Genomic DNA, 15,087 nt, shown 5'->3' on the forward strand with positions numbered 1-15,087 from the left:
CAGGGATGCTTCAACAGCATGCCCATTATTTCAAAAAATAATTTGAAATAACAGGTGACTTGTTAAGATATGGGGTAGCTATTTCGGGATACTACTTGTATCCCGAAATAGCTGTGCAGTGTAGATGCACCCTTAGTGAGCAACTCTTTAGTATTTTGTTTTCTCTTCATTGTGTGGTTCTAGGATTTATTTGTAGCACTCTAGTCAAACTGTGACATGAAAATAGAATTAGTCATTTCCTCATGTGCTCCACTGTTGCAGTCATGTCTATAGTATCTGTGGGCATGACTACACTGGGGAGTTATTTCGAAATACCTCCCCTTATTTCAAAATAACAAGGTGAGCGGCCATACTACCAAGCCTGTTGTTTCGAAATACTAACTCTTGCTTGTGAAAAGGAATAAGCTTATTTCAAAATAGTAGTGTAGACACAGCCTGAGTGTTTAACATGCATTACATCATTTATTTTCACAGCACTCCTGTGAAGTGAGGATATTAGGCCCATTTTACAGATGAGAAGTTGAGGCACAGAGTGATTAGGATCAAATGTGTCCCATTAACTTTGAGTGCCAAGTTTGAGACATGTAGGGTCTGATTTCTCAGAGTACTTCGCATTTACATAGCTCTTTGTATGTTCAAAGAGCAGATCCCATTCAATTAATTTGCAACCATGAGTGCTCAGCATTTCTGCACTTCAGACCAAGAATCTCAAATGAATCATCAAGAAACCAAAGCAGGGGTCGGCAAACTTTTCAAACCAAAGAGCCAAACTACGTCAAAATTCAAAATAAGTGGTCAACAAAGAGCCATATAAGAATGCCCATTTGCATGACTGAAAATATATAGCTTAATATTATTGATGATTGACCCGATTAATAATAGCATAAATGAAACATTATACTTTATTTAATGGGACCTCTGCTGCTGCATCTTTTTGCACATTTCTTTGAAGGTTTTATCATAACGTCAAAATTCAGGTTCATGAACGCATTCAAGCTACATGAGTAATTGTGTTGTTTTTAAAATGTTGAATTAATTTTTCATTTTTATTTAAAAAGTTGCATGTATTTTGGGAATGACCAAAAAGCCACATTTGGTTCCATACTGAGCCATATTTGGGTTGAGAGCCATAGGTTGCAGAACCCTGAACTAAAGAATATACAATTAGTGACCAAGCTTACCTGTGCAAAGTTTAGTTTAAAGGTGTAACTAGAATCACACAGGGACTCTGCAGCAGACACAAGCATAGAATCCAGTTTTCCAGGGCAGTATTCAGCTACATTAATTATGAGACCAAAGGTACTTCTACACAGCAGTGCTATTTCGGGATAATAGATGTCTGCTATCTCTAAATAGTGTTATGCGCATTTTAACAGCAAGCCCATTATTTTGAATACATTCAAAATAATGGGCTTGTTATTCTGATATCCCGTAAACCTCATTGCACAAGAATTAAGGAATTCATTGGAATTGCACTCTATTTCAAAATTAGTGCTGTTTAGACAGAACCAAATTTCGAAATAAGCTACACAATTTGCATAGCTCAAATTGTGTAGCTTATTTCTAGCTACGTGCTACTGTTTAGATGTACCCCAGCTGTTGTGTTTCAAGAGTCCCCTGCCTTATTCACTACAGATCTTCCAATTTCTGCAAGAGATGAGGTGACAGTCTTACAGACAAGAGTTTCATTCTCCACAAAGTGCTGCCAGAGCAGGTCCATATGGTATGCTGAATAAGGCAATGAGGGTCCTGTGGGGGAAGAAGTGTATATGATCATTTAATTAAAAACTGCATCTAATGCATAAACAGAATGGGGCCAAATTAAGGTTACACAAGGAACCTGAATTCTGACATTTCCTAATTTTTCAGTGCTTAAATTTGCAACTGTAATGATGATTTTTTTAATGTAGACTTTTGAGAGTACTTTCTACAATTTTAAAAAGCAAGTTTCATCATGTGACATCATATTGATGCCAAGTGGAACATCATTAGGGTTGGACCCTTAAATCAGGGGTGGGCAAATACCGGCCCACAGGCTGGATCCAGTCCACCAGGATTAGCCTCTGGTGGTCCCTTACACTAGCATATTTACCTGAGTCACCACAGGTATGGAAAATTGCATCTCCCGTTGGCCATGGATCACTGTTCCCAGAAAATGGGAGCTGCGATCACCCCTAATTGAGCGGGTGCAGGTAAATATAGTGGCTAATCGTAGTGAGCTGCCACCATTTTATTGCCCACCCCTATCTTAGATCTACCACAAAGACCTCTGCCACTTGAGTGATGAAATATCTGATAGCAGGAGTAGGCCAGACTCTGTGTGGATCAGCACTAGAAGCATGTGAGTTGCCTTAGATATTTGCTGACAGCAGCAGAACATTGAAACTCAGGGATATGGGGTTCTATTCCAGGCTACAGATGGGACTGTGATTTAGTGAATACAGTCTCTTCCCCACTACTCCCTGCCCCCCCCCCCCCGTCAAAAATCTTGACCCTTCCAATCTGTTCCTGCCCCTATCCTATCTGTTCCTCACCAAAGGCTCTGCATCCCAGCTCCATTCTCTTCACCTTTAGTCCCAGTTTTCATTCTTCAGGCCTCTGATCCCAGGCTGTAAATCCTCCAGCTCCCAGAGCAGCTCTCCCTTAATCCTGCTTCCAGACTCCTTGTCCAGCTGTTCCTGTTCCCCTCCACTCACCTTCCTGATTCCTTGTTCCCAGTCTCCCAGCCTAGCCAGTGCCGTTTGCCTTCCCTGCCCACACTCCCTGACCTCCCTCTCTCTTTTTCTCACTCCCCAACTCCATAGTCTCCAGTCACCACCAGCCTATATTTCCCACCCCTATTTGCTCCTAGCCTCCTTCCCTGAGCTTCATTGTCTGCATCTCCTCCGACTGTTTGGCCAAGTCTTTCTGTCCACTTAGCCCCAGTTCTCCCTCTGTAATGACATCCCTCATCAGAGCTCTCCTCCTCATCGTGCCGCTTCCCACTGGTTCCCGGCCTCTTTGCTCTGCCATTCCCAGTCTCCCATGCCCACACACTCCAGTTCTGCACCCTCTCTTTGTTCCCCTCTGTCTTTTTAACACCCTTCCAAGCTCCCAGACTTAGGCTCCTTTCCTACGTGGCTCCAGTTTCCATCTGTGGCTCCCAGTTTGTTTCCTCCTTTTACCAGCTTCTAATCCCAGTCTTTACCCCCTGGACTCTCTCTCCCAATGTACTTCTCCAACACTGCCTCTCAAAGCCCTAGCTCTCCCCCAGTTGGATCTCTAATTCAAACTACCTACTCCGTGCTGCGTGTAGCTGCGGGCACGGAGTTCGGACTAAGGGGGATTTAAAAATGGCGGCGCCCGGGAACATGCAAACGAAGCCCGGGATATTTAAATCCCGGGCTTCATTTGCATCTCCGGTTGCCCTCATTTGCCAACCTAGCTCGAACTAATGAGCTAGTGTAGACATACCCTGTCTTCTTCCTGCAACTGCCTGCATGCCACAGCAGCAGGAGTGGGAGGTCAGTAAGAGCAGAACGCTCTCAGTTCTAGTGTCTGGTTCTACACCAGCCTAGAGCAGTTCTTGTAGGAAAAGTCCAGCTTCACCTCTGGGCTAGAGGAAGCAAACTCAGTCACTATGTGGGGGGGGGGGCAGCGGCAGAAGCTGGTGTGTGCACAGTCTGATCACACACAGGACATTGAGGGAATGGAGAATCTTCAGTGGCTCTGTGCAGATGACACATGTGCAATCTGGTCATCATTAGGACCTGTGAGAGGTTAGAGCATGCTCAGTGAGGATAGCATCTCTCAGGGTTTTATCTTTTAAACTCTAACAAGTCTCTATAGCTCATGTGAGAATTGTGATTTTTTTTTTCCCCAGAGATTTATTGCTTGGACATCTGAAAGTTGGTTTTCATGCTGATGGTAAAAGGCACATCCCTGACAAAAAAATCATACTACCTTGCTAAGTTTCAAATCCCTGCTCCAGGAGTATGTGGGCCAAAAAAAAATTTGTTGAAAAACCACGTATTTTTTCCTTGCCCCATTCACAGAAACAGCTGGACCATTTTTGGCTGAATTAAAAAAAAAAAAAACAGAGGGAGACACCCATCAGGGAAATCTTCATTCTGAATATTTAAAGTCTGACAAAGTTTTAAGCAACTGAAAATAGGATTTTCTAATGGGATGTGTTGGACTATCACCCTGCCTGTAATATCTATGGTTTAGAAGATGCTGCAAGGTCAAGTAGATAGAATTTTCATCTGTGAGTCAGGTCTGTGTTCTTTTCCTTGTTCAACCAAATGTCCTGCTGTGTGTGTGTCACATTGCTGTGCCTCGATTTCTTTACGTGTAATTTGGGGATAATTTTTCTTCAAGTAGTATGCCCAAGAGTGTTCCACTTAGGTGTGCTTACACCCCTGCACTGCTGATTGGATAACTTTGTAGTAGCATCCATTAGGCCTGCACATGCACTGTCTGATACCCTGCCACATGGGCTAACCCCCCTCAATTCCAACTTTCCCCGGCTAGAGATAGGGCAATTAGCAGTCCATTTGTTGTCATTCATTTCTTAGCATTTCTAGTTGTTTGTTAGTCTCCTTGATCTTAGCTGTATTCTTTCTTTTATTTTCTCTACCCCAATTTAAAAAATACTTTATTTTCTTCCCTTTTTCATCTGGGACTCCTTCCCCAAAGGGGCAGGCCTGGTTCATCGGGCTTCAAGAAGTGACTCTCTTGCAAAGAAACCACCCCTGTAACAGACGAGCACTTCCAGTGCAAACATTGCCTTGGAGAAGGCCACATGCAGCAGACGTGTTGACTCTGCCAGCAACTTAGACCCAGGGCATGAAAGGACAGGTTGTTGAGACAAAAGATCATCTTCTTGGATGCAGCCCTCCCATTTTCCGTGGGCCTGCGTCAGAGTCACCTGGCAGATGAGGGCCACGGGGAAGACTCCAAACATCCTAGGATGGGTCAAAGCAATCAGCTGCAGACCCCTCTTGTAAAGTAATTGAAAAAGAAAGCTTTGAGTCACCAGAGTTATCCCCAAGTTAACCACAAAAGAGCTCTGGCACATTCGGTTTCATTGATACCTTTGGCATGAAGATAGTCCCAGCCAGGTATCAAGAACTCATGAAGATCTGGCGTGTCAGGAACTGTTGACAGGCCTAAAGACGTGAGGATTACCTGTTGTGTTCACTCCCTCAGAGGCATCTAGTATTGGCCACTGTTGGCAGACAGGATACTGGACTAGATGGACCTTTGGTCTAACCCAGTATGGCCATTCCTGTCTTCTTACTGAGTCAACATAATTAACAACAAAGATAGGAGCGAAGAGCACTCCATTGAGAAGACACTACCAGCATGTGGTAGTGAGAGAGGCCCTTGACACTTTCTGCACCACTAATGACAATGAAGCGGTCAGCGCCACTGGCATTTTGACACTCAAGAGATCTCTAGGTATCTGGCATCCTGGACTCCCCTCTTGGCATCAGGCCCTTGTCACAATCTTTACCCTAGTGTGGGAGTTTTCTCCAACACCCTGCCATGCACCCTAACTTTGAATGCAATGTCAGTGACCCAGTGGAGACCATTTACTCCTCCTCCTCCTATCTGCTCAGAACAAAAGAATCCCCAGGTTTACCCCCAAGCAGCATCACCACCACCTTAGGATGGCAGGCCATGGACACTGCCACTGGGCTCTGCTCCAGAGCCCCAGGGATTGTACTGGGATCCCTGGGCTGCATATTGACCCCATCCTGCCTGAGCCTTGCTTGTGAGCCCCTGGGACATTCCCCCTTGGCTATAGCATCTAGAACCTCTCAACTCTCAGAGGAGATTGCTGAGGAGCAAGGAATGGAGCTGAGGAAAAGGTGACTCCAAGGACCAACATAGCTTTATCTGGGGCGCAAGAGGATTTCATGCCCTTGCCAACGTGCCTAGCTGATGATTTCCAGCTTTTCCAGACCAAAACGGTTGGAGGAAGTCAAGGACACCCATCACAAACTCCTTGACATATTATACTCTTCATCAGCCTCTAAAATATCTCCTCCATCAACGAGGCTCTCCAGGGTGTTGTAGAAATCATGTCAGACCCTAGAATTGGTGACACCTACTTGTAAGTAGACTGATAAAAAGTATTAGATGCCAGCTAGGGAGACAGAATTTCTTTTCCCCACCCTCCACCCCAACTCCATAGTCATGTATGTGGTAAACTTCCGGGGTTGTCAACACCAAATGAGATCCACTCCCTATGATAGGGATGGGAAGTACTTGCACCTCATTGAGAGTAAGGCCTATTCCTCTGCTGCATTACATTTTAAATGGCTAATTATCAAGCCTTAACAATGAAAAACTACATAAGTAATTAATAACTTTATTGGTCATTTTCCAGGGTTACAACATGACCAGTTCAAAACTATGATCAAGGAAGGACATTTGGTAGTCAAAACAATCCCATAGTCTTCCCTCAATGCAGCCAACACTGCAGCCCAGTCCAGGTCTGTGGTGTTGCTTAAGAGATGTGCATTATGGTTACATCTTTCCAGCTTCCCTAAAGAGGTTCAATCAACTGTTGAAAACCTTCTCTTTGAAGTCACCAAGCTCTTTGCAGAGAAAAACAGACATCTCTCCCCATGCCCGGCAAGATTCCAGGCCACTGTCCACTCAATAGGAATCTACAGACCTGGACAAAAGAGAAAATTTAATCCGCAGCCCAAACACAGATTATGCACCTCACAGTACCCATTGCAGTGCTTTTATGGCCCTTAGAGGAGGAAATCTAGGTTCCTCAAGCATAAACCATCAGGCCCACAACCTTCCACATCCACCTCCAAACACCAATTTTGATGTGTTGGTTAAGGTGCCAACAGACCACTCTCCTCAACCGCTACATCTGACCAACTGTTCTATCCATTTGGCTCGCAGCACTTGGGAACACATAACATTGGATCAATGGATTTTGGAAATGTTTTGCAGTGGGTATTCCATTCATTTTATCTCCCTTCCCTCTTCACAACCGTTTTCCCAATCCCTCTTCATGGACCTTCTCCATGAGAGTTTGTTGTGACATAGTCATAGTCTCCTCCAGCTAGCAGTCAAGAGTCAGTATCTCAGCATTGAAACAAAGGTTTTTACTATCGCTATTTCCTTATACCCAAGAGAAAGGGAGACTGGAGTCCAGTACTAGACCTAGAGTGCTTAATGAATTTGTGAAAGCTCATAAATTCAAGATGCTTACACACGTAACACTCATGTTGTACATAAATCAAGGAGAAGAAGCCAGGTTGCCCTCCCTCTTCTCAGAAGCAATAAGGTATGGAACTGGTGTATAACTGTGAAGTTATACATTCAAAAGATTGCCTTCTGGGCACACAAAATGCAACAGCAGACAGCCTAAATTGTAAACATAACACTGGGTCAATGGATCACAACCATAAAAATAAAAAAATAACAAGTTAAAAATGACTTAGAAAAGTTAGATGTCTTCCAGTCACTAGGGCCTGATGAAATCCATTATAGAATACTCAGAGAGCTGGTAGAGGAGGTATCTGAGCCTTTAGCTATTATCTTTGAAAAAGTCATGGAAGTCGGGAGAGATTCCAGAAGACTGGAAAAGGGCAAGTACAGTGCCCATCTTTTAAAAGGGAAATAAGACAACTCAGGAAACTACAGACCAGTCAGTTTAATTTCTGTACCAGGGAAGATAATGGAGCAAGTAATTAAAGAATTCACCTATAGTTCTGTAAATGGGAAATAAACCCATCAGTACTTTACAACCTATTTGGATCCTGGGGGACACTGATCACTGATCTGTTCACTACTCACTTGGACAACAAATGTCCATACTACTGCTAAGAGCAGGGATAGGACAACACTTCCTAGATGATGCTTTCCTTACCTGGACCAGGGACCTTCTTTATGCCTTTTCTCCATTCCCCCTATTGTCGAATGTTTAGTGAAAATAAAAATCATATTGATTGATCCCAGTGGGCCAAGACAAACTTGATAACTTGTGTCATTCCATAGTTCCTCTCACAGAAAAAAGGACACATTCTACATCATGACCTTAGCATTCTTCACTTCAAGGTTTGGTTCTTTCATGGTTCCAGTGCTTAGAGAACTCCTGCTTAGAAGAGGTACAAGGGGTATTTCTACACAGTAGAAAGTTCTCAGCATGCTAAATTTACTTGCAGAGTTGCTTCACAGGTGCTGCAATCCCCAACAAATCTCCCCAACATCTGGTATCTTTCCAAAGATCTTACTCTTACAACTTAGATGTTCTGACTCTAAAAAAAAATCAGGACTATCTTTTCAACTAACAAATAGAAGCATACACAGTGCTTTCTCACCCAACTGCGAAACGATTCCTCAGGGATATAAAAAACCTTTCTCCACAATCCCAACACCCCACACCTACATTTGGCATAACACTTGTGTTGAAAGGCCTAACTAGACTGCCTGCTGACCAACAATGTTCTCTTACATATCTGTTGAAGAAAACAGCCTTCCTGATAGCAGTCACTTCAGCTCGGAGGATAGGAGAAGTAGCAGCTCTAATGGCATGTTACCCTCCACAGTATTCTGGAGCAAGGTTATACTCAGGCCACACATGAAATTCATCCCTCGGGTACCTCTCTGTTCCATATAAACCAAGTGATTCACCTTCCAACTTTCTACATTGAACCTCACTGTGACAGCAGAGAGGCTATATTCCACACAGTAGATGTCAAGGTGACCCTAGCTTTTTATTTGGAGGGATGAAGTCTTTTAGGAAATCCCCAAAGCTGTTCCTCACTGTTGTGAAAAGATCCGAGGGCTCTAAGTGGGTCTCAGGCTGCATTAGACAGTGTTATCAGATTCATAACATGACACTTCCAGATACTATTTGCATGTTCTCCACAAGGTCGAGCTCCTCATCTGTTTCCTTCTTCAAGAATGTCCTTATCTCAGAAATTTGTAGAGAAGTAATATGGCCTTGAGCCCACACCTTTGCAAAACATTATGTAATTACTGGGGACTTTGTCTCTGATGCCGTCTTTGGCTCTACAATACTGTCATCTGTAAAATTGACCTGATTCCGAAGCCTAGTCCTCAAGTAGGGATATCGCTTGGGAGTCTCCTGCAGTGGAACACTCATAGGGACACTACTTGAAGTTACTCTTCTTGTGCAATAATGATGATTCTTTGAAATGTGTCCCCTGTGGGTGCTCCACTACCTACCCTCCTATCCTCCAGTTCTTGTCAATGACTCTGTGGTAGAGAAGGAATTCAGGGGATTTAGCTTGCAAATACCAACTAGCCTCATAGTGGGGTACAAGGAAAGATAACTCATATGTGGGCATAATGGACACTGTTACCAAAGTTCTTTGATCAGCAGTGCAGAGTTGCAAGCACATCTACAATGGAGCGCCTATAGGGATATGCATCTTGAAGAACCATTGTTACTTCACTAGGTGAGTAAATTCTTCTTATATTCTCTTCCTTTCTAAAGTACTTTGAGAGTAGGATAGTGAGGTTATGTTGGGGGAGAATGGAGGAGAGTTAATTTCCCTTTTTTTAGTTGTAATATATACCTGTATATTGAAGTATGTCTGATTTGATTTTCTTGCAGGACAAACTGTGTGAATATTCTAGTAACAACTACTCAGCTTATTCCAGCTCTGGCAAAAGTCTTGTTGTATGGCTTAGGGGTTGTATTTCCAATAGAAAATATTTACAGTGCAACTAAAATAGGTGAGTTATTTTTACAACATGTTGAAATATTTGAGGCGATAGTTCTAAATGAAAAAACATATTATTTGACAGATATATTTATCTGTATATTCATATCATTATAGCATCTAGGGACCAAATAACTTGCCTTATAGTAAAACAACTTTCATATTGAGCGATCTTACACTCTGGTATCGTTAGGCCTTGATCCAGCAAGCTCAGTAGACCCTTTGCTGATCTGGAGCCATAAACTGCTATATAACCACTAAAATACACTGCATCATCCACAGCTGAGATGCAGCAACCCTGCAGTGAAATGTAATAGCTTTTCAACATATCATTGCAACACTACATAATAGTTTAAAACAAGAAAGTGGCTATTCTGTATGTTTGATTTTAAGACTCCGTATGTCCAAAATAATTCATTTTTTAGTTGATAGACATTTACTGTACTGTTTTTTTTTCCTGCATACAAGTGTAAATCAGACAAGATGCTATAAACTGGAATTTTTATCGACCACTTTCTAAATCAAAAATTTAAAAGTTCAGTCATAAGTGTAGAACATTGTCTAAATCCAGAAAAAAATTACCTAGTGAAATGCAAGGGCTTAGTGTCCTACTCATAGTTTACTGGAAAACAGCTTTACTAGAAGCTAACATTTTTGCCTCCAGAATTTAATTATTTTATAGTTTATTCAAACTGAGATTAATAAATTTGTGCCAAAGCTTATGCAGATTTCTGTTTTTCAGTGAAATACAGGAGAAATATCATTTTAGTTTACTAGAAGTACACACTACCAGATATTAGAGAAACAAGGAATATGAATTAGTATCTTTTATTAGGGTGCTTCCTTTTTTTGGACAAACTTTCTTGCTTACACCAAAGATTTCTTCAGGCCTGGGAAACAATGTTATAGCCAAATACAAGGTGGAACAGAGTGTTTAGTGTATGTAGTGAACACACATAAAAGGAACAAGGAGTCCAGTAGCACTTTAAAGACTAATAAATTTATTAAGTACCACTGGACTCCTTGTTTTTGTTGAAACAGACTAACATGGGCACCTCTCTGAAACATATAAAAGGGACCAATCAACATAAAAGGAGCATATTGACACCTCTCCAATCATAGGGGAAAGATGTAGGAGGAAAGGCAGTTAAGTTGTCACCTGCTACCCCAGACTGGAACCTACGCATGGTATTATCAAACAAGTGCAACCCAAAGTCAATGGGGACTCTATCCCCCCAAAAATATTTCCTGAACCCGTACTTCTGGCCTTCAAGCAACCTTCCATCCTCTCCAAGTTCATTGTAAGAAGCAAGCTCCCCACAGAACCAGGACATATCAACTCACAGTGGCAGTAGATCTAGCCCAGAGCACCAGATGCAAAACCTGGAGCTATAGCTTCACTGCTACAATGAACAATATCCTGTACAATAGGCTTCTCGATATCCTTGGGTTTTACACATGCATATTACTGCATGTTGTGTATTTCATCCAGTGTATTAAATGCCCTAACAACAACTATGTGGGAGAAACCAGACAATCACTATGCTCCTGAATGAATACATGCAGGAAAATAAGACAAAAACATCACATCACCTGTGGGTGTGCACTTTTCACAGAGTAATCCCTCTATTTCTGACTGCTCTGTCCTCATTCTCAAAGGAAACTTGCACAAAACTTTCAGAAGACTAGCCAGAGAGCTTACATTCATAACTTCACTAGACACTAAACATCAACCCACTGAATGACACACTGGATTTATGATTTATTCTAGCTCTCTGTAACACTATTTATTATAGCTCTCTGTAATACACTAGGTAGGTGGTGCATAAGCTTACCCTTCTGGGAGGCTTGGCCTATGGCCCTGTCCCTTCTGCCCGAGGTCCTGCTCCAGCCAGAGCCTTGAGCCCCACCCTCCCTTTGTAGCCAGAGGAGACTTTGCCAAAACACCCTGGGTTGCCTGCTGGCCCCAGTCACCTGCTGGCTTCTGGCCAGAGCTGAGGTCCCACCTCGTTCCAGCTTTCAGAGTATGGGCAGAGGCAGGTTTTGGCTTAAAGAGAGGTTTAGCCTCCTCTGGCCTCTTATACTCACTGCCTATGACCCACTAACAATTCCCTCCCTTCTCCCCTCCCCCCAACTTATACACTTCCTTTCCTTTCTGTGACTAGAGGTATGTTAACAGGCCACTTCAACTTGAATGAGCCCTTGAAATGCATGTTAACAATTTATGCTATCCAATCTGTTCTACTTTTTATTTAGCTGTGACACGCTGAGTACACTTCCCTGACCAGAAGAGTTTTGTGTAAGCACCAGAGCTGTCTCTATTGCCAATAGAAGTTGGTCCAATTAAAGATATTACCTCACCCACATTGTCTCTAATATCCTGGGACCAACACAGCTACAACACCACTGCATGGCACCAGATAGTAAGGTGCATTGTAGTTTTTTCACTTAACTGTAACATCCATATTACTAACTCAGATTAGCCCTCAATGGTCAGCTAGATGAACACTTTTTTATTATAATCTTAGAACAAGCCTCATTTATTGTTTTTAAGCAGCCATTCAAGGACAAAACAAAATGTGGTTGTGTGTGGATCTTTTTTATTAAAGGGGGAGATGAATTTCATGTACAAAGTTGAAAGCAATCCCATAAAAGAGTAAATCCTATTTCCTGCATTTCCAAAGTTATTGTATGGTTTGTTGGACAGACAGCAGCTCTACTGGTGTCAGGATCCACGTCTCTGACCCTCTTCTCTCACTGTGATCCTGAGCACAGAATTGACGCAGGAGGGAATCTGCTCGGTAATCTCTCAGTGGGGGTAATATCTCAGGAAAGAGATCTTGGAGTTATCGTGGACAGTTCTCTGAAAACGTCCACGCAGTGTGCAGCGGCGGTCAAAAAGGCAAATAGGATGCTAGGAATTATTAAGAAAGAGATAGTAATAAGACACAGAATATCTTACTGCCCCTGTATAAAACTATGGTACGCCCACATCTTGAATACTGTGTACAGATGTGGTCTCCTCACCTCAAAAAAGATATTTTGGCCTTGGAAAGGGTTCAGAAAAGGGCAACTAAAATGATTAGGGGTTTGGAACGGGTCCCATATGAGGAGAGGTTAAAGCGACTGGGACTCTTCAGTTAGAAAAGAGGAGACTGGGGGGGGATATGATAGAGGTCTATAAAATCATGAGTGGTGTAGAGAGAGCGGATAAAGAAAAGTTATTTATTAGTTCCCATAATAGAAGAACTAGAGGACACCAAATGAAATTAATGGGTAGCAGGTTTAAAACTAATAAGCGAAAGTTCTTCTTCACACAGCGTGTAGTCAACCTGTGGAACTCCTTGCCAGAGGAGGCTGTGAAGGCTAGGACTGTAACAGAGTTTAAAGAGAAGCTAGATAATTTCATGGAGGTTAGGTCCATAAAAGGCTATTAGCCAGGGGATAGAATTGGTGTCCCTGGCCTCTGTTTTTCAGAGGCTGGAGAAGGATGGCAGGAGACAAATCGCTTGATCGTTGTCTTCGGTCCACCCTCTCTGGGGCACCTGGTGGTGGCCACTGTCGGCAGACAGTATACTGGGCTAGATGGACCTTTGGTCTGACCCAGTACGGCCGTTCTTACATTCTTATGTTCTTAATATTATGTTGCAAATGCTTGGGGATATCTTCCATGGGTGCTTCATTACTGCGATTTTATTATGTTCTCTCACCAGCTGTTGTATGTGAAACCCTGAATAGTTTAAACTTCTTTTTCAGGAAAGGAAAGTTGCTTTGAGCGAATAATTCAAAGATTTGGAAGAAAAGTAGTGTATGTTGTTATAGGTGATGGCGTGGAAGAAGAACAAGGAGCAAAAAAGGTAGCAATTATTTTTCAGGGTAGTTTTATGTCAAGTGTTTGAAAGCAATTTTTTCATACTTGGGACTGCACTTATTGGAGGTTGGCGCTAATCTCAGATCTATTATTGTGTAGCATAATAAAATGAGAGCATTTTGACTCATGGGCTAGTAACACTGTCTGCTTAAAATTCTAGGTCATGGATATTGCTGTCTTCCAGAAGATGCATTAAAATAGTTATGTGTATCTATTATATCTATATATCTATTATATGTGAAAGATGTTAAGTGTGGCACTTGGTCTGACAAAAACTGATAATTCCACTTTCTAAATGTCATTCCCCAATGTCATAAAATATAGTGAACTTAAGCACAGCTATTACACTTTGGCTGTGTCTACACTGGCATGAATTTCCGGAACTGCTTAAAACGGAATACTATTCCGTTTTCAGTTTTTCCGGAAAAGGAGCGTCTACATTGGCAGGCTGCTTTTCCGGAAAAGCCCTTATTCCGGAAAAGCGTCTGTGGCCAATGTAGACGCGCTTTTCCAGAAAAGAGCCCTGATCGCCATTTTCGCGATCGGGGCTTTTTTCCGGAAAAGACTACTGGGCTGTCTACACTGGCCCTTTTCCGGAACAGTGTTCCGGAATAAGGACTTATGCCCGAGCGGGAGCAGAATAGTTTTTCCGGAATAGCGGCTGATTTTGTACAGTAGAGCATCGTTGCTTTTCCGGAAATTCAAGGGCCAGTGTAGACAGCTCGCAGCTTATTCCGGAAAAACAGCTGATTTTCCGGAATAAGTGGCCCAGTGTAGACACAGCCTTTGTGTTGTTCAGATACATTGTATTGTTTTGTGAATTTTACATCTTGAAAAAGTATCTGAGAAATGGAGCATATACATTAATGACCTCTGCATCTATCAACCTATACATAAGTTGGGAGTCTGTTTTTGGCCAAATATTGGTTATTTCTCTTACGATTATAATCTCCATTGTTTAAACTCTGGCATATTATGCGGCTGTGAATCTCTGATTAAATGATTTTTTCCTTCCCTCATTAGGAAGGGAAAATATCACTGTCTTTTGCGGCATGGAGTAGGCATCTCAAAGAGCAGTACTTGATGTCTCACTACTGAAGTTACTACTAACATGTCAGTCTAACAGAGGTCAGGGGAAGAGGGCTGTTCTGAGGTCTTTTACTAAAACCATACACCATTATCTTAGCAATTACAAAGAGTAGAAAAAATGGGAGCAAGGAGGTTTATCTTTCCTCATTTTTCTTTCAAATTGCTTTTCCAATACTCTCTGTCTTTCCCAACTTAACTTGAAAATCCCATTGATGAAATTATATCTTTCTAGTAACCATTTATCAAAGCTTTCTGAATGGGGAGATGAAACTAATTACTCCACATGGCAGTTTTACAAGATGTGACACTGAACAGTTTTTGCAACACGAAATACCAACTTCTAGCCTTCTGAAACTTTCTGTGTGGTTTCCCATGTTGTTACATCACTTTGCAAACTTATCGGTTTCATATGACCCTTTGGCA

General features: G+C 42.2%; 1 protein-coding gene across 16 annotated transcripts in view; it reads left to right on the forward strand.

The window, feature by feature from the left end:
* Window positions 1–15,087, forward strand: part of EYA1 (EYA transcriptional coactivator and phosphatase 1) — a 222,870-nt gene that overhangs the window by 195,275 nt on the left and 12,508 nt on the right. For all 16 annotated transcript variants that reach the window (XM_075920531.2, XM_014577730.4, XM_075920530.2 and 13 more), the window contains 2 exons: window positions 9,596–9,717; window positions 13,461–13,561. In XM_075920531.2, coding sequence (XP_075776646.2) covers window positions 9,596–9,717; window positions 13,461–13,561 — 223 coding nt within the window. The remainder of the gene's footprint in view (window positions 1–9,595; window positions 9,718–13,460; window positions 13,562–15,087) is intronic.

This window comes from Pelodiscus sinensis, chromosome 2 (genome assembly GCF_052426305.1).
Source record: "Pelodiscus sinensis isolate ZL-2025 chromosome 2, ASM5242630v1, whole genome shotgun sequence".
Taxonomy (NCBI): domain Eukaryota; kingdom Metazoa; phylum Chordata; order Testudines; family Trionychidae; genus Pelodiscus; species Pelodiscus sinensis.